Source organism: Falco naumanni, chromosome 1, assembly GCF_017639655.2.
Source record: "Falco naumanni isolate bFalNau1 chromosome 1, bFalNau1.pat, whole genome shotgun sequence".
In the NCBI taxonomy this organism is placed as follows: Eukaryota; Metazoa; Chordata; class Aves; order Falconiformes; family Falconidae; genus Falco; species Falco naumanni.
In genome coordinates, this window is record NC_054054.1 from 108654617 (window position 1) to 108681302 (window position 26686).

At 39.8% G+C, this 26686-nt stretch overlaps 2 protein-coding genes across 5 annotated transcripts in view; both read left to right on the forward strand.

Moving 5' to 3' along the window:
- On the forward strand, positions 1–26368 carry TRPV1 (transient receptor potential cation channel subfamily V member 1). 4 transcript variants are annotated; one of them, XM_040617231.1, is made up of 19 exons: positions 1–198; positions 1671–1729; positions 2211–2526; positions 3060–3226; positions 3515–3667; positions 4060–4200; positions 4680–4978; positions 5582–5758; positions 5985–6149; positions 6409–6504; positions 7116–7186; positions 7869–8034; positions 8758–8824; positions 9245–9561; positions 10138–10265; positions 10518–10633; positions 11181–11337; positions 12009–12135; positions 26276–26368. In XM_040617231.1, the coding sequence occupies exons 3-18, from the start codon at positions 2225–2227 to the stop codon at positions 12067–12069; spliced, it is 2583 nt and encodes an 860-aa protein (XP_040473165.1). In that variant the 5' UTR covers positions 1–198; positions 1671–1729; positions 2211–2224; the 3' UTR covers positions 12070–12135; positions 26276–26368. The 4 variants fall into 4 exon arrangements, with proteins under 4 accessions (XP_040473165.1, XP_040473146.1, XP_040473175.1 ...); XM_040617212.1 differs by lacking the exon at positions 1671–1729; XM_040617221.1 differs by lacking the exon at positions 1–198 and having other exon boundaries at positions 785–1729.
- Positions 26336–26686, forward strand: part of TRPV3 (transient receptor potential cation channel subfamily V member 3) — a 19262-nt gene continuing 18911 nt past the window's right edge. The window contains exon 1 of the mRNA XM_040617376.1: positions 26336–26424. The gene's annotated coding sequence lies outside the window, so the exon portion shown is untranslated. The remainder of the gene's footprint in view (positions 26425–26686) is intronic.

The following is a 26686-nucleotide window of genomic DNA, read 5'->3' on the forward strand; positions in this document are numbered from 1 at the left end:
GAACTTCACGTGATTCTAAAAATCATCAGACACATAGCACACTTTTGCAGACAAATGAAGTGGAGAAGCAAACTCTGAGGACTTTTCAGTTCAGGCACCTTAGAGGAGGAATATCTGACACCAAATTCCTATAGATCAGAGGCTGTTTACTGAGACTGGACTATTTTGCAGAAGACAGGATTTTTTTTTGCAATATTCGTAAGTTCTGCATGTATATTTTAATAAAATGGTTGTTATTTGTAAACTCTATTATAAGCTGTGATGTGGTTAGACATTCTTTCAAAAGTATTTCCTTATTTATTCTGTCAAACATCAGTGTACACAGGTTTCATAGAGATCAAATAGATTATGCAGTTTTTTAGGATAGATATTTTTTTTAAAGACTCCTTCCACAGAATTTTGAAGGTTATTTCCCTTGCAAATTCATACTTGTGAGGAAATACGGCTTTGTCTTAATTATCAGAATTATTACAAACAGGGTTTAGAAACAAAAGCACATATAATGACTAAATGAGGTTTGAGGAAATTTCCAAGGAGACAGGATTGAGGATTGAGTCTATTTTGCAGATTTTAATATTGCACCTATTCTGTGGAAAATGTGATTCCGTTTTCCATAGCCATCTCTGAGGTGTTTTTTGCTAATCCACATTCATTTAAATAAGACAAAAATTCAAAATTATACGTGGCTGTATTCCCAGTGTATTATTTTCCATTTTTATAAAATTATTTTTATAACTTTTTCACTGAAGTAATTGTTCTTCTGTATTGTTAGTATCATAGTCCAAATAGAAATATTTTTCTGTATATAATTTCTTACTTGTAGAACAATTAAGTTAAAAAATGCTATTTCTTCAAAGTGATTCTAAGGACACAAAGAACTTGAAAGGTGAGTTCAGAGGACATAGTGAGTTAAACTGCCATCACTTGTATTTCATCTATACAATGCTGTTTTGCTTCCAATAACCCTAAATGTCCAAGTTTGCAAATTTATGTTTTCTTTACGTGTATATTGTACCAAATTACAGGAAATGCAAATGCCTGACAAAAGTTTCTTTCCTGTCCTATTTGCACAGGAAAATGTAAGTGACCCCTAATGTATTAACTAGTCCCACAGAACTGAAAATCTAGTTCTTATGTACAATGTAGGTTTGCAGAGAACCCCTCAGAATATTTTTTTGAAGAGAAACAACCTTGAAGCGTGTTTATAATGTTTTTACACTGAATGTACAGAGAAGATTGTTGACCACTGTAATTTTGTTTATAATTGAAGACTTTAATTTAAAGATTTTATAACATTCCTGTGCTCAGAGCTGTAAGATTTCCAATCAACCTAGGATTTCAGAGTATGTTTCTAAGGCTGGTCGTCTCTCTCTAAAAGCCAGCTATGCAGCAGTTCAAATACGGTGCAATCTTGTCTCCACTGCTGAGTTCCAGAATATTTTGCATTCAGTGGCATGAAGACCAATATTTGTCTGATTAAAACAGTTTGATAAGAAAGCAAAAAAACCCCACCAACCCCACCAACCTGCTTTACTTTCAGTATAGCATATTTGTTAACTTGTGCCAAATTCTTTGTGGTTATAAATCAGACAAGATCAGACATGTGGTCTTAAATTAATCTCTTATCTGTGGTAACCTTTCCTTTTCTGTTTCTGTGTCTCATGTTTAAGGTGACACTCATCTCCCAAGAATCACGTGCTCCTATTTTCATCTAGCACTGCTGTAACTGGTAAAGCCATTAAGTGATAATTTTCCTTTATGCAGGAAGCTTTCTGTGCTCAGCATCACTGTGATACGGTTATGGCACAAGCAAGCTTTTTTTTTAAAAAAAATTTTTTGAGAATATATTGTGGCACAAACCAGTCTGAGATTGCTCAGGCTTTAACAACAATTGCAGAAGGATGAGACAGTAGTTTTGAGCAGAAGTAGTCAGCTCTGCAGTGGGGTGGCTGGCAAGCTCTGGGACATTCTGACTTGCTTTCTCCATTCTGAAATGGGTAAAGGCAGTGGGGACAGTAACAAACAGCATGGAGGTAATGACCTACTAAACTGTTCCAACTGGGCATAGCAAATAATGTGTGAATCTGTCTCACTTCTGGGATGATAGCAATCAGTCCATTCCCTGCTGTTTCTGGAGATTAATCCTAGGCAAAAGGGGACTCATGGCCCTGTAAAGTGCTGACTTGAGGTGTTTGTGTTGTTCCTCACAGACTGCCTGCTCATCATGTCTTCCATTCTTGGGAAGATGAAGAAATTTGGCAGTTACGACATGGAGGAATCTGAAGTGACAGATGAACACACGGATGGGGAGGACTCCATGCTGGAAATGCCTGACAGCCTCCAGGGTACATTCAGCACCAAGGTGCAACCACCCAAAAGCAACATCTTTGCAAGACGTGGGCGGTTTGTGATGGGGGATAGTGACAAGGACATGGCTCCCATGGACTCCTTTTACCAGATGGATCATCTGATGGCACCTTCTGTCATCAAATTTCATGCCAATTTGGAGAGGGGGAAACTTCACAAGTAAGTTTGCCGTGTAAGATCTGGTTGTAATGAATAGTTTGACAGCTACAGGCTGTTTCTTAGAGCAGCATTTATTCTCTCCACATGAGCATGCCCATTTTTTCAGTTTCACTGTTCTCTATGCCAAAATAAGGAGTGTTGCGTCTGGAAGTGACAATACCTGTTGTCTCTTGGCATCTCTGAAAATTCAGTCCATGGATATTTTGCCCAAAATTAGTGGTAAGCCATGATTCACTTGCTTGAGACTGGTCAGTGAACGAACACCACTCAGAATGAGAACATGGCTTGCCTGGCTCCGAGGCCTGCAGTTAGACTGGCATACATCAATGCCTCTTTTAAGTCTTGTTCTCAACTTTTCTGCAACTGATACATAATTTTATCAGGATGGTTGCTTGGAAATTTTGTTGATCTTTAGACTTTGCAGATCTATCTATACTAATCTGTAATGCTTACTACTTCACACAAGCAAATGGTATTTTATAAAAGGTCTGCTAAATATCTGACTTTAGGTAACTGAAATTTACCCTTGTTAGGCTCCTATCTACAGATTCCATCACAGGCTGCTCAGAAAAAGCTTTCAAATTTTATGACCGCAGAAGGATCTTTGATGCTGTAGCCCAAGGCAACACAAGGGACCTGGATGATCTGCTACTCTACCTTAATAGAACCTTGAAGCATCTCACAGATGATGAGTTCAAAGGTACCTTTTAGTGTCACATACCTTAAATTGCCCTTTTATTCTTCTGAAGATGAAAACAAAAAACCATAATTGTCTGCAGGACGTCCTCTAATAGCCAGTACTTCCCTGTTGATTGGGCAACCCGTTGATTGTAAGGTTATAGGAGAATTCAGAAAAGTTGGAATTTTCTGTGAAACCCTGAATGAGTTTTCTTGTCTTTTGAAAAGAACCTCATTAATTCCTGCATGCCTGGGAGTAGATGGTAGATTTGTAATTACTTCTGTATAGCTGTGATTTTTTGCCTTATAGAGCCAGAAACTGGGAAAACCTGCTTGCTGAAAGCTATGCTGAATCTACATGATGGGAAAAATGATACCATTCCTTTGCTTCTGGATATTGCAAGGAAAACTGGAACTCTGAAAGAGTTTGTTAATGCAGAGTATACTGACAACTATTACAAGGGTAAGGGAAACAGCTGCAACAGTGAATTTGGTGCTAAACCTGAAGATAGGATTAGGTGGGGCTCTCAGACAGTCTTCTGCATGAGGCCTTATGCCTGAGGATGTAGCACCTCGAAGTTTCAGTATGAGATTAACAATCAGTGCATTGGTGCTAGGGCAGTTGTTTAGTTAGGTGTGATATGCTGCCGTTTTTAATATGCAGTGATTTAATAGCAAGTTCAGGGGACTTGCATTTTCTGTCTGTACCATCATTTTTTGTTCAGTTCTAGCACTTCTTAGTCTGCAAAGCTTTCAGTTCCACTATCTTACATGGAGTTGAATGAATTGCAGTGCCTGAAAGCTCTCAGTCTGTATTAAATGTTGAAGGTTTCTGTCTGATGAGTGTCTCTGTAGGCCAGACTGCACTTCACATCGCCATTGAGAGAAGGAACATGTACCTGGTGAAGCTCTTGGTCCAGAACGGAGCAGATGTTCACGCAAGAGCCTGTGGGGAGTTCTTCAGGAAAATCAAAGGGAAACCCGGCTTTTATTTTGGTAGGGGTGAGCACAGTATGGGCTTTATTGATTGGGTTATCCTAGCATTATCCCAAGTGCAAGCTGTTAAATAATCCTGTTTATGTGGGACTGGAGGCTCAGAAGTACCAGATGGGCTGTTCTACCACTTAGTCTAAATATTTACTCCCAAAGGCTGAGATTATAAAGAAACACAGTTGGTAGTTGATGGTGTTGAGTGTGAGCTTGATGTCTGCATCCCTTTGTTTTCTTGGCACTCTATCCTTTGAAAGGTTGTAACCTTCTGCTAGCTGTCCTTACAGTGCTTTTGTTAAACAGCCACATTTCTCTCATGCAATGAAACCAAGGAAAATGTAATTCTAACAGCTAGCACAAGAATTGTTACTGTATCAGCCAGAGAAATTCCCCTTTTCTTCTCATGGTGAAAGATGATGATCTTTCTGTTCATGCACGTGTAGTAATGGGCTTTCTGACCACTTATTCCCATTCCTTGCCTGTAGGGGAGCTGCCTTTGTCCCTGGCTGCCTGCACCAACCAGCTCTGCATTGTGAAATTCCTCCTGGAGAACCCCTACCAGGCAGCCAACATCGCTGCTGAGGACTCCATGGGCAACATGGTCCTGCACACACTGGTGGAGATTGCAGATAATACTAAGGATAATACCAAATTTGTTACCAAGATGTACAATAACATATTGATCCTTGGTGCCAAAATTAATCCAATTCTGAAGCTAGAAGAACTCACCAACAAGAAAGGGCTGACTCCATTAACTCTAGCAGCCAAAACAGGGAAGATAGGGGTAGGTGAGCAAATGTGCTTAACTGTCCCATTACTGTATCAAGTTATACATGCAAAACATTTATGCAGGACAGATTTTATCATTGCTTATTGTTGGGGCCTTTTAGTTAAAAGGAACTGACGCTGCAGTTTTAACATGCAAAACTGCATAGTCCTTAAAGGCTATGAAGTGTTTGTATGTGCCCAGCTGGCATTATTCATATACCACTGGTATGCAAGGCAGCCAAAGTGGAAACAGAAAGTGGGTCTCTGCTATCATCTGAACCACTAGAGGCCTTGTATTTTGACTGGCTGACAGAACTCATCTTCTGGCAATCCCCATTCAAAATGTCTGTGCTCAGAGATGTGTAACATACATCTCTGCTTTTTTTCTGGCTGTTTTGAAACAGATAATGGCAAGCTGGTTTTGTATTTCTCATCTCCCAGCATCCAGTGAGAAATTTAATTATGTTTACTTCAGACATTGGTCTCTGGGGTGCTCCAGTGGTTTGACTTTAGCACAGTTAAACTAGCAAGAAATTAGCCATCCTGTCCTGTGGAGATATTGAGGAACTAGAAGTCCATTAGCACTGAAATGTTGGTTGTATTGTTCTTTTGCAATTAGATTTTCGCTTACATCCTCAGACGAGAGATCAAAGATCCTGAGTGCAGACACTTGTCTAGGAAGTTCACTGAATGGGCTTATGGACCTGTCCACTCATCTCTTTATGACCTGTCTTGTATAGACACATGTGAGAAAAATTCAGTGCTTGAGATTATTGCCTACAGTAGTGAAACGCCAGTGAGTATGCACCTCCTTGGCATTTTATTCACAGGCTGGGGGACTGTTGGGGAAGAGCTCCATGTTCCACACAGTGCAGCTTGTGCCTCATTTCTATAAAACAGCAAACTTCCCTCCTGAGTTTAAGGGTACTATAACATTTGCTCAAGATTAATATAATTTGCTGTTTTCAAAGCCTAGTATATACTGGTCTCATCAAGATTCTCCTCTTCCTCCTTCCACTCAGAACCGTCATGAGATGCTGCTGGTGGAGCCCCTTAACAGGCTGCTGCAAGACAAGTGGGACCGGTTTGTCAAACACTTATTTTACTTTAACTTCTTTGTCTATACCATGCATATCATCATCCTCACTGCAGCTGCTTACTACAGACCTGTAGACAAGAAGGAAAAGGTACGTTACTCCTGTCATATATCAGACAACCCAGTGTTTAATACCCTAGATCTGCCTTCCATTTGAACGTGTGCTCCTAACATCAGAATTTTTATTTTGGGGAGATTTTGATTTCTTAGTCTTGCCCCCTTGCTGCAACACTTTCAGAAGCTTAACTGGTTCCCCTAGAAAAGTGGTTACTTTCAGCTGCTGGCAAGGCTAGGTCTTTCCTAACTCCATTTCTGCTGAACATATCTATCTATCTTCCTGTCTTATACAGCCTCCCTTCACGTTTGGTCACAGCACTGGGGAGTATTTTCGAGTGACTGGAGAGATCCTGAGTGTACTGGGAGGTCTCTATTTTTTTTTCAGAGGGGTAAGTTCTTTGAAACTTTTCCTTTTTGCTGTTTGGGCAGGTGTAGGAGAGAACCACATATGCCTTTTCTATTCATCAGCATTGGCTGCTAAGATGATCCATGTTTTGGTGAAGAGCTAAAAATCTTTTTTCTTGGCCTGATTGGGAGTTCTCAGGTTACTAATGAGCTGAGATGCAGTTTTATCTGTTGTATAAAAAAGACAACCTGTGGAAGTTAATGAGCATCTTGGCAATTAGCCTAGCCAAAGCTTAAGAATGGGGTATTGCAAATAGCCAGGCCTCTATTAATGATTACCTGTCTTAACTTAAAGTCCCCGTGATTCCTCTTGGCAGCCAATGGAGAGTGTACAGTGAATCACAGGTTCTCAAACCAGTGATTGATTAGATTGTTGTCTTCAAAACTCTGATATCAGATGTAAGAGAAACCAAGTGTTGATAGAAGAGTCCTCCTTAGATCTTGCGCTGGTGTTGGGTTTGAGCTGTTCTTGTGAGATGCTTTGTAGGTATCAGCTCCTTGGTATGGGTATCAATGCTTAGTTGATGCATTCCCATGGAATACTTAATCCCTCTTTGGATGCAAACCTAGTCTTCATTCTCTTTTTTTTTTTCAGATACAGTATTTCGTGCAGAGGCGCCCATCATTCAAGACGCTGATAGTTGACAGCTACAGTGAGGTTCTTTTGTAAGCTCAAATATCTTTGATTGCCTTTCAGCATGAAACAGATGAGCGTGTGAGATCTGTAGCTTTGGCTGAAGCCATTTGTGACAGGCAGACACTTTGCTGTAAATTCCTGGGTCCTTCAAAAATAGTTGCAAGTGGATATCATAGCACTTGAACGAGTGGGTCTGGATCAGTAACCTCCTTTGGAGGTAAAGCAAATGAAGTGTCTAGAAGGTCAGTGACTGAGTCATGCAGCAGTTAGGAGCAGATCTCCAAGCTGGACTTGCAATCAAGTGCATGCAACGTATGTGCATAAATCCTCCATTCTTAAAGGCAGAATTGCCTCTCAATAATTTGGGTCCTTTCTCTTCCCAACTGGAGTGGAGTTAAGCAGGGCAGTTTCATGGGTCTGTGGAAAGAGAGGGAGTGCTGAAGAAATTAAGTGTTTTCAAGGACTTTTCTTCCCTCCAGTCACAAGGAAGAGCAGGGATGAGACTACAGAAGTTTCTAAGTGGGGAAACTCAGGAGTTTGCAAGAGGAACTGTAGGATTTAAGAAGGGAAAGAATGAAGGGAAGGGAAGAAATGTCTGCTAAGGCTCCTTTGTTTTTTGGAGAATCCCTCATTCTGCCCTCATGGGTTCCTTTGTTCCCACCATCTGTGGCCAGCTCAGCACACTCCATTCAGACCATGCTTGTCTTTCAGCTTCGTTCACTCCTTGCTCCTCCTGAGCTCTGTGGTGCTGTACTTCTGTGGCCAGGAACTGTACGTGGCTTCCATGGTCTTCTCCTTGGCGCTGGGCTGGGCTAACATGCTGTACTACACCCGTGGCTTCCAGCAGATGGGCATTTACTCTGTCATGATTGCCAAGGTCAGTCCAGTGAGGCTGGCAGAGTGCTCAGATTAGGGGACAGCTGCCAACAGCCCCATTTCCAGGAGAGAAGTAGCCATATCTACCTCCATGATGCCACTGGGAAATCTCATATCACTCTACCATATTTGGTCATTATTTTCTGAGTGAAGTGATACAATTTATGTAGAAAAACCTCCTATTCCTCATCCATACATTTTATAGTAGTGTTGATATTATTATTATTACCTGCCATGCTTCAAAATAACCATGGTTGGATAGATATGGATGAAAGTAGACTGAGAACAGTGCAGACTGGTCTGGTGTGAAATGGCACAGCTTTCTACTAGCTGGAAATTTCTTTGGGTATAGTTTAAATGTTACCAAACAGAGCAGTTAGCTAAGAGGCAATAGCTGGCTGATATACCTCTGTATATGATGTAGACAGCTAGCCAAGAGGGGAAGAAAGATGCAACTGCCTTAATGTGGTTCATACTGACAAAGATGAAACTATCTGGCATGTGTATGTCTTGCATATGCATGTAAACCATTGCATGAATAACGGAGGAGAATGTTTTCTGTATTAAAGTTTATTATCTCAGCAGGATAAACAACAGTTTAATGTATGAACAGCCAGTTCACAGCAAATACCTTCTTGAGCTGAAGTAGTATTTTCTACCAGTTTTTGTTGTAGTTTATGTTCAAGTTTTAGCAACATAACAATACTCTGTTTCCATGTTACAGATGATCCTTAGAGATTTATGTCGCTTCATGTTTGTCTATCTAGTATTCCTCTTGGGATTTTCTACAGGTAATAGCATACTTGGAGTTAATTTTTGTTATTCAGAGAATATCAGAAAATCTTATTTTTCAAGTGGCTTAGACTTTTTGTTTCCAACTAAAACATGACAAATTAACCTAATTACAAAAACAATCTCTTCAGAATAACAATGATCTATAGTCATTTCATACAGCTTTTCATCTCTGGGTGTCAAACTGCTTTGCAAAGCTGAATGGAAAAGCAGTCATCCTGTTCTATATAGATAAAACTGAGACGACACCTTCTGAGAGGGTGTCAGTTAGGGGAGTATTTTATAGAGCAATTTAACTGGGGACAATGCACTGTAAAGATAAAATGCCTTACCTTTATGCTCATTTTCATTGCTTGCAATGGAATTATGATCTCAAATTGTATTTTCATCCTGCATATATGATTCCTCTTTTGCAACAGCTGTGGTGACTTTAATTGAAGATGACAATGAGGGGCAAGACACAAATAGCTCTGAATATGCCCGATACTGCCATATGAAACGAGGCCGCACATCCTACAATAGTCTGTATTATACCTGCTTGGAACTTTTCAAGTTTACTATTGGGATGGGGGACCTGGAGTTCACAGAGAACTACAGGTTCAAGTCTGTGTTTGTAATCCTTTTGGTTCTCTATGTTATCCTTACATACATCCTCCTGCTCAACATGCTTATTGCACTGATGGGGGAAACTGTGAGCAAAATTGCACAGGAGAGCAAGAGCATCTGGAAACTCCAGGTACATTGGTTCTGTGAGGCCACTATCCAAGAAAGTGGGTGTGGGGATCATAAAAAATTTCAGAGAGAATCTTTAGGAACTGACATGTTTCTAAATAACAGGTCACCACTTCTTTCTGATTCCCCTGAACAGTTCCTAAAAAAAAGTATATTAGTTCCTTTTCCGTGCATATTTGATGTTTTGCCTGAGCAAATGTTCCGCAGATGTTCAAAATTTAAGAAAAGTAGTACTTTTGTAATTAGAAAAAATTACTTGGGCTTTTGATGATGGAAAATCCTGATCAGACTATGAAGAGAGGGATTATGCTGGGGAAAAACAATCCTAACGAGAATCTCAAAGGCACATCAGGTTTTTTTGAGGTAAGAAAGGAACTTCATAGTTCTGATCACAGGGCTGTAATTCAGCATTTTTAGTGACATATTAACGGAAGGTGATGTTTCAGAGATGGTTACAAAGCCTGCTCTAAGATGGTGATAATGGTAAAAGCTCAACGTTTTTAAAATAAAGGCAGAATTCAGGATTTGTATGACTTTGACACAGCAGCCTCTCAGTCGTCTACTTTCTTTTACCTGGTAGAGAGCCATCACAATCTTGGATATTGAAAACAGCTACTTAAACTGTGTGAGGCGCTCATTCCGGTCTGGGAAGCAAGTCTTGGTGGGAGTCACACCTGACGGCCAAGATGATTACAGATGGTGCTTTAGGTAACCTGTTTGTGTGTCAAATGAACAATCTTTTCTAGACAAACAGCATTAAGGTAGCTGGTAATGGGAAGCAGAACTCTCCCCCTGGTGCACTCTGAAAAGTAGTCTACTACCACTGTCTGCAGTACTCAGATTAATCTGTTTTCTGGGTCAGATTTGAGGCTTGAGAGGTGGCAGTTTGTGATATAAACTCATCCTGGAGTTGTCTGGTGATCCTTAGGATAAACACTGGTTTTGTTGTTCTCTCTCCAGGGTTGATGAAGTGAACTGGTCCACATGGAATACCAATCTGGGCATAATCAACGAAGACCCTGGGTACTCTGGGGACCTCAAACGAAATCCCAGTTACTCTATCAAGCCTGGCAGAGGTGAGGGTTTCAGGGACCTAAATCCTAGTATGGGTTACACACTGGTGATAAAAGCAGCATCAATTAATTGTTAGAGGGCAGTCAGTTTTATGCACTTAATGATAATGGCAGTAGCTAAGTTAATGGCATTTTCAGTCAGCACAAAATGTAAATATTAAGTGGGCTCATTATTCACATAGCAGTTTTACTCTCTGAAATAGAAGCCCCGTATATTCATCAATGTGATTGTAGATTTTACAAGACAGATAATATATGTAAGTCCTGAGGAGACAGAACAGTGTATGATGGCAGCGAAATAGCCAAGAAGCTATTTTGGAGACCCCAAACCCTATAGTTTGGGAGATCAGCATCCAGCACGGAAGGATTTAATTGTATGGTCAGTCTCTGCTGTACTTGCCAGCTGAAATATGGAAAACTCATGGAATAGTATGGGAAAGAAAACCACAAAACCCTTTCTTCCTGCTTCTTTCATCAGCTTCCTATTTAAACCACTTACATATTTTCTTCTGTTTCTGTGGATAGGAAAAAATTAACCATTCCTTTTTAGTTTCAGGGAAAAACTGGAAAACATTGGTTCCACTTTTAAGAGATGGAAGCAGGAGAGAAGAGACTCAAAAACTACCAGAAGAAGTTAAATTAAAACCTATTTTGGAACCTTATTATGAGCCAGAAGATGCTGAGACGTTGAAGGAGTCAATTCCAAAGTCAGTCTAATCTTACTTTATTTTTAAGAAGGTTAATTCTAGTTGCCTGTGTTGGCCCTCACAAGCAGGGCAAGAGCGCTTCATTCATAAGAGGAGGTTTTTGGAAAAAAGTTAGAGGACTTAGGAAATTACTGTGTGCAAGGATTCATTAAGTGTGCTGAATAAACTACTTGTTGTTTAAGCTGATGTCTTCATGTTTATTTTTAATACAAATCAGCAAGAAACTGCCTATACTACTTGATTTATAATTACTTGGCTAGATATTTGCATCTAGGGTATCTCATGAAGTGTTAGAAATAGTTCCCATAGTTTGGAGGTTCTTTTGGTTTGTTTTGTTTTATAAAGAAACACATTGAGAATTTCCCACACTTCAGAACTATCTGTAACATAGCTAGCCCTTTTTTAATGCAGATTTTTGTCCAGTCTTCATCCATTTCTTTTACTCTTCGGAATTTCTCTCGACACGTTTCTGAGATCTGAGCCGACATTTTCATCTAGCTAACAGGAGCTTCGCTAAGTTTTGCAGGTTGGTGCAAGTGGCCATTGATGGTGCATATACTGTTGGTAATATGAAAATAATAAAAACGCCTATAGAAAAAATGTTGTCACTCAGCACCCTGAATATAGTAGATTTCATACCTTCATCTGCTTTTACATTCTTTTTCTTTTAGACATTATTTTTGTGAGCAGCTACAGGCCCTGATTTTGTGGCTTTGCACCCTCAGAAACTAACCAACCAAACTATTATGAGAACGGAGGACTCACAAAAGAGCAGTAAAAGTCACCAAGAGCCCAGAGGTATGTTCCTGTGAGGAAAGTTTCTTGGAAAGCAGATAAATAAATAGGGACACAGAGAAAGAATACAAAATAGTGAATGATCTAGAGATGTTGTTATTCTTTTCTCGTAACACAAGAACAAATATACTCTGTGAATTTTTAAAGGTTGAATAGTCAAAATCAATGAAATAAATGTTTCTTTTACACTGTCTGAATAAACTCCAGAATTCAGTTATAGTTACTAAGGCTAAAGGCTTAACATGATCCCAAATTTGACATTTATTTAGATAACGGATGAACTTTGCACAAAGTAAGAGATAGTGGTTATAGAGACTATATGTTTCAAAGGTCAGGTGTATAATAATGTGTAACAATAATAATCTTGAAATCAGAAAGTTTTTGTTCTTGACTTTGACAGCAACAACAGGAGGAAAGAAATCTGGTGCTGCAAGTCCATCTGGCTGGATTTACAAAGAATCAGGGAACATATCTGAGAGAAAGTAGGCAGATATTCCAAAACTACAGATAGGAATTATGGAAAGAGAGGGAAGAATAGGAGCAGTTTTGGCATCCTCTTGAAAAGTGGCTGGACAGAAAGGAACTAAGGATAAGAAAATCTGTCTTATGGACAGCTGGCCCGAAATTTCAGTGCTGGACCTGTGTAGCTGTGTTGGGCAAGAAAAGGTAAATTGTTTTACCTTCTTTCTTTGCTATGTCTCACTAAAGCACTTAGACTTAACAGCATTTAATGCCCAAGTACAGCATGCGTATACAAGTATCCTTAAGCCAGCAAGGTTTTTAACCATGGGTTTCAGTTTGATTATGAGCACTGGTTTTGTGGTTGCATTTGAAGTACAGTTGTGCTACACCACTTCTGTGAAATTGGGCCAGAGTGCACAGCCTTTGCCAGGGAAAGCCCATCATGCTTAGCCTGTGATGCATCCAAAGGCTGTGGCCAGAGAACATTAATATGAGTCATTGAAGTTGAAAAGTGTATGCTGGAGGGCTCACTTGCATATTATTGGGAAAATTAGAAATCGAAGACAGAAAATTGAGCCAACCTTTGAAAGATAATTTTAATCAATACATCCTATAATATTTCTATGTTTAGTAAGACACTGAAACATTTACTATTCTTAAAGAGAAGCAATTATTATATTTATATACAGACTGCTCGGGCTGTTTGACATCAGTTCTTTTGTAGGGCCAGGATTTCTCACAGGGTAATACAGCATATTACAACATACAGTATATTACAACAAAATCTTTAAGCATCCAGCTGTTTTGTTTGAAATAGTAGCACCATCTAGAGGACTAGTAATTCTTGTTTCTTTTGCTAATGTTTTTCAGGACAAATGTAATTTTATTTTCATAGAGTTTGTAGGGTATACCTAGAGAAACTCACCAAGGGATTTGAAAGAATTGCTTGGAAAAAAAATTAGAATTTAAACCCCACAAGTTTGTCTCTGGTGGACAGGGAAACCACAAAAGATATTTAAAGTAGGTGTGTTGAATTTCATACCATTACAAAGGTGTATCTCTAAACACTTGGTAGCAGTCTCTGTAGGATCTATTCAAGACTTCATTATGCTCCATGCTGAATATGGCAAGAGACAGTCCACATGTAAAACAAGTATAGCTAAGCAGACAAGACAGGCTCAGACAGTGGAGTAATTTGTTATTAAAACTATTAAGAAATGGGCTGACCAGGAGAACATAGTTGATTGTCTCCATGCCTTTGTGTGCCAGGGCAAATTTATGTTTGAAAGCACACCAGGATCATGATATAGCTGGAAAGTATTAATGAAATTTCTGTATTCCCTGTGAGGGATCCATTTCTCATAATTATATCAGCCTGGGTAGAGACCTAAGCCATTGCTTAAATTCCACCTTGCTTTACATCACGTGCCTCTCCAGAAGGATTAACCAGCTGCCCTGGGTAACCCAAACAGAATCTAGACCTCTGCTTTCCTGTCCTTTTTTGCTCCAACAAAATTACAAAGACTGCAGGGGACTTAAAAAAACTGAAATGCTTCAAAAAACTGAAAACTTACATCAGTATAATGCTGTGGTTAAAAATGTAAATGCCCTATATTTGTGGGGTAGGTTTGGTTGCATTTTTTAAATCCTTTAGTCTTCTCTGGGAAGCAAACAAAATTATCCCACTTTTCTAGAGTGAGTTATTACTTACATCTCAGGATTTCCAGCTATACCATCACTTAGTTACTGCAATTGGCAGAAATTTGTTTCCCACAGATGGGGAGGTATAGCTTGGCAGACTCCAGCCTGGTATCACACACATTTATTCAGACTTAGCTGGCCAGGGATCTGTTTGCCACAGTTTACTTCCTTCATCTTTGTTCCACTTAGGTGTGTAGAATTGCCTTTGGAAATGAAGGTGTGTCTCTGTTCATGCAGACAGGGCAGGTGGGATGTCTATGGGGACTTACTTGTTCTGAATGCACAGAGAGCACAAATACTCACCCTCATGGCAGAGGGCTGTAACTAACCCCCAGGGAAGAGAAGTGGCTGGTCAGGAAGTACTTGTGCTTTAAGAATAGCTTTGCTAGGATCAGCACTTTTCTATTCCTACTGCTGGGTGCCTCCACTGGCTGAGGAGGAGCATGGCTTTGCAATAAATTATCTTTACTTGGATTGGTTTGTGGAGGTTCTGCTCACCTTGGCAGACATATCTTGCATGGTCTTGCAGAATCCATGTCTTGAGCACTTAGGGATGTTTTTAGTATGAAGCCTGCATAACTATTTCACACTGGGTATGGTTAGAAATAGAACATGGTTCCCAAGCTGCTCCCTGAGGCTTGCAGGTGGTAAAAATCTATCCTCTCACTGTTATTAGTCATATTAATTTGTGTCCACACTAAATGCTTAATATGAGATGATCAGGTTCAACAACTGTATATATCCACCAGCTCCCAATAATCACACTGGCACAAAAGCAAAAGAAATGAAGGGTGTTGATGTGCTCACCTCCTGTCTGTGGGTGATGACTGTAATTAGCAATGACTGCAAATGTATGTGAGATGGGAGATAGCTAGAAGCAGTGAGCTAGATGAGGGTGAGTTGGGCTGCATTTCACTGGGATTTGAAAATAAACTAATGAACGTGGAAAAGCAAAAATGTGATCTCTGTATTTTACAGCATTGCTATACCTGAAATGCACCTTGTCTAGTCAGCCATATAAACTGAACTGTTGTATCTTTCAAACTCCAGTAGTTTCTGAATTAGCTGAGAAAAATATATGTCCTACCTGAAAAACTTGGAGCCACATAGCCTGTTGTTTTTGTGTGCTCATTGTACCCTCTGCAACAGCTGGCATTAGAGTCTGAACAGCCCTTGTCCTAATTAAACAGTAATGTTAATCCATTCTCAGGCAGCACATTGGTAGTTTTTGTTGGGGTCCATGGAAGACACCAGGGCCCACAACAGGGTCCCCACACCATGCAGGGACGCTGCCTAGTCCCTCTGGGCTACCCCATAACTGACTTGCCCCAGGAAAGCCCCTCTCCCTCTCACACCAGTCTTACTTTGCTGCCTCTGATCAAATTCATTATGCAGAATCATATTTATCTTTGCCAAATGCCAGTTAATGCTATCACTCTTCTGTGGCATCTATATCACACTAACACATTACTCCGTCATGCATCTTTGTTGGAGTCCTCAATACTCAAAAACCCACAAGGTATGTGCCCAGCAAGTGCTGCTGTACTACAAAACACAGGGGATCCTGCCAACCCCATAGCCTTAAGGGATAAAGCCAGTGGACTCAGGTTCTGATGCTTGAAGTTTTCAGAACCTCATAAATAGGAATTTCGTACAGTGTTTTTGAACAAACAAACTTCCAAACTCAAAAAAATCTATGTATGTTAAAAATCTCAGATAAGCTGATGTTCAGAGCGACCCACTATCAGCCAGTGTCTTGGATATTTTAACACCATCTTTCGTGTTTTGGTGCATTAGAGAGAATCCTCTTGCAGTGAAGGATACTTCTTACAAATCTTTCTTGCTCCATTAGGCAACTGACATGAATTTACTAGAGCCTGGGAGAATGAGGTCTCAACTGATGCTGCCAGATGTAGCATAGACATCCTGGGTCTTCTTGATGTGGTTATAGGGCTCTGAAGTGCTTTCCATCACCCATACTGTGCAGGCTGGGATTACTTCTGGCTCTGGAATAGTTTCCACAGAGAAAATACGGACCCGATTTCTCCTGCATCAGATGTTAAACTATACAAAGCACTTCGAAATACATGGTGATGATTACCCTGTTTCTCTGGGAAGGAGGAGAAATTAACCAACTGACCTCATTGGACTTGTCTTTTTGTGTGTTTGTGATACTGTGACAGAGCTACATCATTGTTAGTAACACTTCCTGTTTCAATGAGCAGGCAATGAGTGGACATGAGGAGATGTGAACCTTTACAGAATCACCAAAGTTTCAGACTTCATCGTCATCCACAACCATACTTCTCAGTCATTGTTATTATCAGTATTTAAAATCAACATTTTAGTCACCCAAATGTTGGTATGAAAACTCATGTTGCCTGGAATTGCCATGTCAGCTAGCTGCTCCACAGCCAGTGGGAGCAGCTCCCAATTACAGGAACTGGAAGGAAGTGTTCGACTCACTCAGCCAGTAAGAGCAGTTTTAAGCCATGTCACTAAGGCAAAGTCATTCATTTCCAAGCTGACATAGTAGGTTTAGCCCACACAGCTCCTCTTATTCCAAAGGAGAATGCGGATAATGAACCACCTAGAGAAAAGGGATCGTATCCCCAGTTTCTGTTAGTCAGAGGGGGAAAGCCAAGAGTGTTTAACTGGCACAGAGGAAGACAGAAGGAAGCTAGTGTCACTCATTACCAGAAAAATACAGAATGGAGTTTAGGGCTAGAAATAGGTTTCTCAAAACACTGATTTGCAAGGACAAATGGAAACAGCTATATCTTATCTAAGCACTGAATAACAGAAAATTGAAGCATTGACAAGGAGAGGAGATGGTCTACATAATAAAAGGGGTTTTAATTAGAATAATAGGTTGAAACTGAGACAAGGAAAATGTATCCTGAGAAGATGATCTTTCTATGGGGCACATATGATACGTGTTTGCCCAAAGAACTCCCTTTGGAAACAGTAGAAGTTTCAAACTTCAGCCCATCTAAGCAAATGTATCCAGAGCCATCCTTACTGCAGCGATGTGGGAGCTGCAGGTTTTAGCTCTCATATTTTGGTGAAACCAAGTATCTGAGGGTTTCTTTCAACTGGTAGATGTTCACCTTCAATTCTGCTTCACTTATTTCCCAGAAAGAGCTTGACAAAAAGTGGAAGGAGCCTGCAGGGAGTTTATTTTGTCATAGTTAGTGAGCATCTCATATGCTGCAATAGTTGATGCAAAGTTTAACTTTCAGAGTAAGGTCTGATAGTGGGTGAATTTTTATTCCCCTCATGTTATTTACAGGTCTAACCAGATCTTTGGGTGGAGAAGGAGAAAGAACTATTCCCCAGATTTAGAGAGATGAGACAGATAAAAATCTTTTCCTTTTAAAAAGGGTGGAGGTTTGATGTTCTTAAAATCAAATGACTGAACCACTGTTCAGCCTGAAATTATTATAACATTAAGGTTCTTCCCCAGTTTTGATGATCACCCTCCAAAGACTCCTTGAGTCAAACAGTAGCAGTACAGACTCGAGCAAAAAAAAATCTAGCATATAGGTGGGGCACACTTTCTTCACGGTGTATTCCTTGAGGCATTTTCATATTGCTTAATTCCTCTGCACTGCTAAGCATTACCAGAAACTATGCACCACAACTGAAGATTTACTGAGGGTACAAACTCAGGCTGAAATAGTTGGAGAACAACCCTGACCTAGTTGGGACTGTGAGGCTCAGAGCAACCAAGCAAAGTTTGTACTTTGAAGACCTCAGCGAAGTGTTACATGTTGTTTCACCCAGGAGACGTGGTACCCTCCTGGTGACTGTGAAGTGAGAACCAGTAGAAGTAAAACCTGCCTGTCTCATGGTCTTAAAACTGGTTTTCCTCTAATAGAAGCTTCAAAAGGATGCATAGCCATGTGAGCCTCCCCTACTAACTGTGCATAGCCTGTGACCTACAGTACCAGCAGACAGAATATGTGCACAGGACAGGGACAAGAAGAAGTACCCAATACCCTGCACATCTATAGAGTGCTGACTGGTAAAGCTTTGTAGGTTTGCACTGTTACTCTTTGCCTTAGGAGTGGCAGCGAACCCTAACAGTAGCACAGATACAGGAAAAGAGTGAGAGAGTCATTCTTCCCATCACTTATTATTATCTTGTCCTTAAGTAGTCCCCTGTAACTTTGCCAAGAGAAAGGGTAACTATGACCTGAAGTCAAATACTGATACCACTTATATTAAATAGATTTTTACAGCACTTATTTCAGCTCATTCATGACTGAACCCACCCCTTAGTAGGGAAGTGGCCACAGGTGCAGGAATTAGATTCAGGTGGAAGTGAGTGCGCTCTCAGGTGGAGAAAGACTATAATAAGGGACGAAGGGAGATAGTTTTGTTTCTTTGGCAAAGGGCTGGGGGGAGGGGGGGCGGGTGGGAGCTGAGACAGGCTTAGGCTCATTTCTGTTCTCTTGGCGTATGTGTTAGAGTAGCCTCTGTGAGCTCTAGTTATGGTTCAGCAGGGCACTGCTATGTTCGGTGCTGCTCAGATGCAGAATATAAATGTTTGTCTTTCCAAACTTTGCTGTAGAAAGGAAAGCGGTAGCAGAGACAGACTGAGGAATACCATGAGCACTGTTGCTCGTTGATAGGCAGCAGTCTCAGGGCATCAGTACTGCAGCTGGAGAAAGCTGCTTGAATTGGGTCCAGAAAATGTAATTTTGGAGGAACACGAGATTATTAGGTTGCCTGGCTATTGGGTAACTTTGACAGTCCCAACAATAATGCTATTCCTTCAGTGCATTAGGCTAATCTCCCTTTGGTTTTTTGCCTGAGTGAAAGAATAAGCTGCATAGTGACATAGTTGCAGGGAATACGCTTGTGATGGAGGCTCCAGTAACTTCTCTATCCTTCTATGAATGGAACTGTTCTTTCATGGCAGGAATCTCTGGGGAATAAAATCTCTGGGCGTATATGTTATGCAAATATGCATAACAGTATTGCTAAAAAGGCTGACCTGTCCCTGCAGTCTAGACTCTACCAACTGATAAGTGATATCCCAGTGTCTTCCTGGTATGATTTTCCACAAAGCTGTCTCCTGTTAGGTGATAGTCAAACCCTTACAGGCTAATTCATTTCTCTGTTGCTCAGCTGCACAAAACAATCTTGTACCTCACATTTTATGAGCATAATATTGAAATATTTGCAAGTGCTATTCAGTTGTCTGGAGCAACGTGAAAAGCTCTTCAAATGCGTGTAGCAGCACACAGATATGATCCTAGAGCAAGTTGTAACTTTGGAGGAATGAGGAGAGCATTGTATCAGAGAGAATGTTGCTGAAACTATGTACTTGAAGAGCAATCAGGAATATGCTATTTTAATTCTGCAGGCTGCAGTCTCAGAATCTGAAAGTGTTTGTTACTAGTTACTTGGGATATAGCATGATGTGTGTTTCTAGAAGTGTTAGCACGGTAAGAAACTCAGTACAGACTTTTGCTGATCTGCAGGGTCCCTTCTTTTTCAACCCTCAGAGTAAGAATAGCTAAATAAATAGTGAGAAATAGAAAATGTTATGTTGAAATAACATAATCTATAAAACAAGGAACAATTTGGTGAAAAGTCAAGCATAATTATTTAAAAAGCCTAAATCATTTACAGGACTGACATATCTCTCTAATGTGGGGAAATGCTGACATGCATATTAGAGGAGGATTTGTTTCATCTGGGATGATACTTGTACTGAAATAATGTGAAAACAGAAAAGCAACCTTTAAAAAGCAATGTGCATCTCTTTGAATTCAGATAGAATTCTATGTGATTAGACTTCCATTCTTTTGTAGGGGAGACTGGGAAACAGTAACACTGATCTATTAATAGTTGTGGCGTTATTTTTCCCTTACAAAGTTTGTGTGAAATGCCTTGTGAAGGGAAGCACTAAGGATCAAGGTCAATCTATCAATTCAAGGTGGGATGATATATCTTTCTTTTTGATAGAGTATTTTCTAGGAACATAAAAAAAAAGATCTGGTGCAAGAGAGACAACTGACTGCTTATCATAACTGACTGAAGAGAAATCAGTTACACAAAACCTCTCAGTGCTGGGAAGTGACTGTACCAAAAACCCTGACTCCTAAAATCAAGAGGTCAATATTAGCAAGCAAGCCAGTAAGATCAGGAGAGCTTTGCCTTGCTATAGCGTCACCCCCTGTGGAATGACTGCAGCATTTACACTCTTGAAACAAACGATTGGCAGTAAAGCACCTTTTCTGAGCTCTAGTTGAGGTAGCACTATGACCATACTGTTGTGATCTTCCTATTCTCTCCTACTTCCTTCCTTCTCACTATCTGGCTAAAGGTTAGCTGGAAAAACTATGGGAAAATGATAGTATCTCATCCATCTTATCACACCTTACAGAAGTACACCTTCATGTGGTTTTTCAGCATAAACTATACTACTAGCATTAAATACATACACATTCTTTTAAAGCCATAGTCTCTACGGGTTATCTTGTGGATTCTTCCCCCAACAGACCAACAAGTCTACATACTTTTCCACAGAAACAAAAAGAATTTAAACGCACTTTTTCCACAGTGAAAAGTCATGAAAGACTCTTGTGAATCAATTAAACATTATGCTCAGGAGAATTGGGCTGCTACTGGTAGTTGGCATGCAGTGTTTTAATACTTAGGCTGTGGATTATTTTTAAGGAGCTCGGGGGATGGAATGCTGACAATAAGTAATTTACAATTATCCTTGCTGTTACCTGTTAATGTTAAAAATGCTTTTTAGATGATGGCTTTTCCCCTTAGTGATTCCCTGTTGGTGTACTGAAAATCACAGAATTAAACATAAAATTGAATAACTTCTAATGCAAGTTTGACTGGGATAATGTCACGTAATAGCAGAACAGAAAATGCAGCTCTGACTCACTGATGTCACATGGCAGATCTCCAAATGTTCAATCCCTCCCATCTGGGGTTTCCTTCATCTTGTTCATTTTAGTTTCTAGTGAGTCTAGCACTTGCTCAAAAAACAGAATAATGAATGCCAAATAGGGCTTCCGCTGCTTATTTGTACTGTGCAGACTATCCAAAGCTAATGTTTTCACATAATTTTTCATAAGAGATGCACACCTAGTTATTAATATTCCTGACCTTTATGGCATCTCTGTTAGTAACCGAAGCAGCTGGTAACTGTTGTAAAACCCTATAAAATGGTCTGCATAGTCATGATAGACCCTATTGCAAAACTCTCTGTGGCTTCTGAAAAATGCTAGCCTTGTCAGAAATCTCAGGGTGGAGCAGGTCTGGGAACATAAAGGTTAAGCAGGTTAATGATTAAAACTATAAGAAAATGTTTGCACAGATGTGACTTACTGTAGGTCTGCCTCTCATTTCCTGACTTTTAAGTCTGCCCTTAAAAATAGCTCAGTTCAGGCTCACAACACTGATGAGTAGCACGTGATGTCCTTATCTGTTTTTCAGGAGGATTAGCTAGAAACAGTCTGGGCTCATGTTTCCCAAATCTGACAATTGCACAGAAAAGGCCACACTTAGGTTTAGTGAGTCAAGGCTGTCCTCGGAACAAGAAGCTGTTAATACAGAACAGGCAGGATGAAGTGTAATTCTCATGCGTGTGAACTGTTACAGCTCATACAATCTTCTACACCTTTTCATAGGCAGGTTTGAAACAGGGCTCTGACTCTCTTGCTGTAGCTTGTCCCAGTTTTTCTTTTTGGATAACTGCCACTACATTATAAATAGACCACACTGCTAGGTCCTATGTTCTGCTAAACCACACAGATCTGGGTGCTTTCAGATATAGCTGCTTTCTGAGTTCAAAGTACTGCTTGCTGCCAAACTCATTTTCTCTCCTTAGCAAAAGAATCTCTTAAGCAGTCTTTTGCTGTGGTTGATATGAGAGTTAAAGCAAGAGTCCTCAAATGCACCTTCACCCAGATTTAATCTAACTTTGCCTGTTTTCACATTTCCATCCTCAGAGTGACTTCAGTTAAACAGTCCCTCACAGTTTGTGTTGAGAACTAAGCTGATGTTCTCCCAGGCGAGATTAAATGGCAGTATCCAGTCCTTATTCCAGGTCATTAGAACAGCAGGTAAGAGACCGTCAAAGCCGCTGACTCTAGATTGTAGCATATTAGTTTAGGCAGAGTTGTTTGACAAGATGTGAACAAACTTTCCTGGTACAGGGTTTGGAATGTATCGCATAAATTTGTGTCAGGCAAAGCTGGATGTGTGCTCAGCACATCCAGCCAAAGGTGTCCCCTAATGCCAAATCAAACTCGCCTAGGCATGGCCCATTTCACCATGCTGCTTGTGGGAAGCTGATTCATTACCAGAAAGTGTAGTGCTCCTGCTATTTCATGCAGTAGATTTGAGGCAAATGTAATACCCAGTAGTCCTGTTTTTAAAGATGTCTACTTGATGAAGAGGAGGAGTTTACCTGCAGTTTGTAAACAGATTTTAAAGCCATATTCTTCAGATTAAAATTTCTGGTTGGAGGTCTTAGTATCCTAAGATATTCTGTGGGTTTATTTCCAAATTTTTGATCTACCTCCTACCAAGAAAACCCAAACTTGACTCTTTCTTCCGTTGCCTACAGCTGGAGAAAGATTCCTGTTTTGCTGGCCTACATGGTTCCCCTTAAACTTCCATCTATCAATCAGGTAAAGGAAAGACCAGCAGCACGAAGTACATCTCTTAGGCCTAACTGCAAAGTTTCAAACATGCTATTTCTGATGATAATGGAAAGACTCTATAAAAAGAGCACAAGAATTTATGGTCACTTGTCTGACATGTCACAAAACAGAAGTCTGCATTAACCATTGCTCAACAGCTCAAAACTAGCAAAGCTGAAAAATGCAATTCCCAGTAGCTGGCACAGCAAGAAGTAACACCAGTACTGTTTATGCGAGACACACCTGTTTGTACTCTCACAGACCCAAAGGGTACGCATTCATCAAAAACCATTATAGATCTCAAAAGATCTAAACATGCCCACTGTGTTTTCACTGACTTTATCACCGTGAAAGTGTAAGATTTTCTAAGGCCATTTCTACTTTTTCCAAGTAATAGCTGAAATTTTTGCTTTCTGGAGCACTCAGCATGATTGTTTTCTCATTTTTGCTTTGTGCTTTCTGAGTAGTTCCATAACACATAATAAACTAAACATGACATAAAGGGATGTAATTTACAACCCAAATGCATGTGCATAACCATTTTCTTTTGAAAACAGTATGTAAACTGCAGAGCAGTGATCGTTTTAGATATTCTACTGCTGCCATTAAGTCATCCGTGAGCAACTCAGCTTTAGTAATATTTCAGTATATAATTATTGCGTGTGTGTGTGTCATCCCACTTTGGCAGCTATGAAGTAAAGAGTTTGTTGTCTAGCAAGTTTCTCTCTGCTCCCTAATTTCAGATGTAGCAAACCCTGTAAGGCTGCAGTACTCCAGCACTGTACTTACCTGTGCTTTCCAACGCTGAGCAAACTGGATGACTGAAGAAGGGTGGTTTTGCGTTTTTAGGATAGTTCTGAGCTTGAGTATAGTTTTACTGATTTGGCAGATTAGCTTCTTTGGATGTTGTCACCAGTGTCAGTGGGCCCCTACTTTGAACTTCATTCGTACAGTTCTGAGACGCTTTGTCTATACCGAAATGCAAGTTTCGTAAGCGGGGTAAGTTCTCTGGGAGCTTCTGTGGGTGTTTGGTGTAGGTGTGATGCTTTTGTAGAGAGTGAAAACTTCAAGAGACAAAGACTAAACCTATCTTTCAAATAGAGAATGCTTTTCTGTTGTCCTTGTTTCTTTCTGATTTATCAATCTGTCTTTCTCCTGAGCCGTGCCACGCTGACTCCTTCAAAAGTCATTCAGAAGTGAAGAAAGATAGACCTAATTTTGTTCATGTTTGTCAGCCTGATGCACTGTTACATTTCCTAATTTCTGTGCCAAGGGGATCTGAAATATACTATCATAGAAGCTAAACAAATAATACATTCATTTTCCATTGAAAGTTTCAGCTACTGTAGTGAATGTTGAAAGTAAAATATCTAGGCTAGTAGAATAGTTTTTATTTCAACTCAGTAAAATTTATTCTTTTTAATTAGGAGACAGGCAGGTAAATAATCTTAAAGTATTTTCCTCAGGGAAAACCATTTCTTTTCACAGGGTCTTTTAAAATTTCTGTTAGGAAGAACCTTCATAGGAAAGAACAAATTACTTGCTAAGAATAAAATAACACCTGATGTCTACTAATGCTTCTCAGAAGTGTAAAAATTTTACAGAAAGTTGAAACTCTTTCTAGCAAGCGTAACTTTATGCTGATAGGATTCATATACCATAAATAATGCACAAAAGTCAAAATGAAGTTTTGTCGTATTTCCCCTCAGGGAGGGGATTTCTGCTTTTTATGAGCTGTTAAGAATTAGGTTGTAGGTGCTGGAAAGCATAGTGGTCTGTACTATGGATGTTCGAAGGATCCTGGGGATGAAACCGCTGTTAGTAGTCACTTCCTCTCCTCTGCCCCTAAGGAAGAAAAGACCTTTGTCCCATGATATTACAGCTGAGTATTTCTCTTGATTTGTAGGATTCTCTCTTTAGCCACTTTGTTTATACTCTTATTGAGCTACAGAGATACTGATATGTATGACTTCTTCTTGTTCTCAGATAAGCACGAGGTAAGTCTGTGGTGGTGTGTGAAGTGTCACTGTAGGAGTGGAAGAGCCCCATTCACCATTACAGACAAATGCCCTTTTCTTAGCCCCAGCACACTGGAGATACTAAGTCCTCGATGTCCTCAGAATCCCCTTCAAAGTAATTCTTAATACTATAAAGCAATGCAGTGTCTTTGTCTCACTGCCCACTTCAAATAAGCCACTTCTCTGGTGGCCTGTAAGTAACAATTAACTAAATAATGGGAGCAGAAAATAGGTACAACAAAAGAAGAAACTCCATATCAGGTTACATGAGCTACGCTACTTATGATTTGATATTCTTCAGACTGTCACGCTATTTTTCTCTGTATGTCATAGATTACAGAAAATGATAGTGCACTGGAAGATGACGATGAAAGCCCTAGCTTAGTTTTCATCTAAGCATGCAATTAATCGTGATTAAAAATGAGAAACAGACGCTACCTCAGCACTGTAGCAAGGTACTTCTACTGTTGTGCCTGCAGTGATTCTCTTCCTTTAAAGTCGCTTCTTTTGAGAAGCTATTTAATGCCCGTCTCCCTTTTATTCTAGTCAACTTATATTTGATTTATGTCAAATACCATATTTGCCTCTTCCTCTGGATGGGAAATGTCTTTGCTCATAAACTGCTGTGTATTCTTAAAATACTTGGTAAGAAGTAAATAGCAGAATTATTTATGAACTAAGCAAGACAATACTAATTTGTTTTAGCTGTGTTAAGATTATATGTTTATCAGTGTATTCACTGATATAACATGTGTCTGAAGACTACCTGAGTTGCATTTTCAAAGGCATAGATAAATCCCTTTTTCCTACCTTGAATATGTAATATCCAAGTTCAGTTCTTTTGTGCATTTACTGCAGTGAAAGCTACGGTGTACTTTGTATGTAAGTCTACTACGTAAATCATGTTTGCCCTTTATAAGTTAATTCTGTGAAAGTTGTGATATGAATTCTTAGGAAATACATCCAAACCAGGCATATATCTGAGTTGCACTAGTGTGAATGCTTCTACCAATGGTAGAAAACAGAATAAAAATTTATTTTCATGCCTGTTTTTAAGCCAACATTTTCAAGGTAAGGAGTAGTTTCCAATATTCCAGATTTCTGTTCCATTTAGTGACAAGAAATTACAGCTGTACTTACATGTGTTTGGGCCCTGTAAATTCTGTTTTCTGTACTTGGGATTCAAAATCTGCCACACTTAAACATTTGCTGTTTATGCATTAATGGATTTTTCATTCCAATATTAATGTATTTTATATGCTTGTCTCCTCTTCATCCCAGGTGTCATGTCTTTACAAACACACTTCATGTCTGCTTTCTGTATCTTGATACTTCCATAATGAAGACATTCTAGTGCTAAGGCACATTGACAACCTTGTGACGGGAGCAGAAAGTTTGTGTGTACATTTGTCACATTAAGGAAAGTGGAGGTAGGAGAAGAAAAATGTGTAGTGCATTTTGTTCAGACTTGCAGGCAAGTGATTTTTATCATTTGTCCTTGGGCATGGAAGGCACTCCCCTGATTTCCTTGGGAATGGGTCCAGACCTTGTAAAACTTGCTATTTTTATGTTCAGTGAGTTTTAAAGTATCCTGAATTCACCTTCTCACTTTCAAATTATCTTGGTGACTTAAAATGGTGCCCTTGAGTATTATATTGAGAAATAGGAAGATAGTTATTCATTATTACTTAC

What these genes read in the sequence shown, in the direction of transcription:
- TRPV1 (XM_040617231.1), top strand. Translation starts at nt 2,225, where the DNA reads ATGTCTTCCATTCTTGGGAAGATGAAGAAATTTGGCAGTTACGACATG. An exon ending in CACAGATGATGAGTTCAAAG is followed by an intron (nt 3,227 to 3,514) that starts GTACCTTTTAGT and finishes TTTGCCTTATAG; the next exon opens with AGCCAGAAACTGGGAAAACC. An exon ending in CTCTATCAAGCCTGGCAGAG is followed by an intron (nt 10,634 to 11,180) that starts GTGAGGGTTTCA and finishes ATTCCTTTTTAG; the next exon opens with TTTCAGGGAAAAACTGGAAA.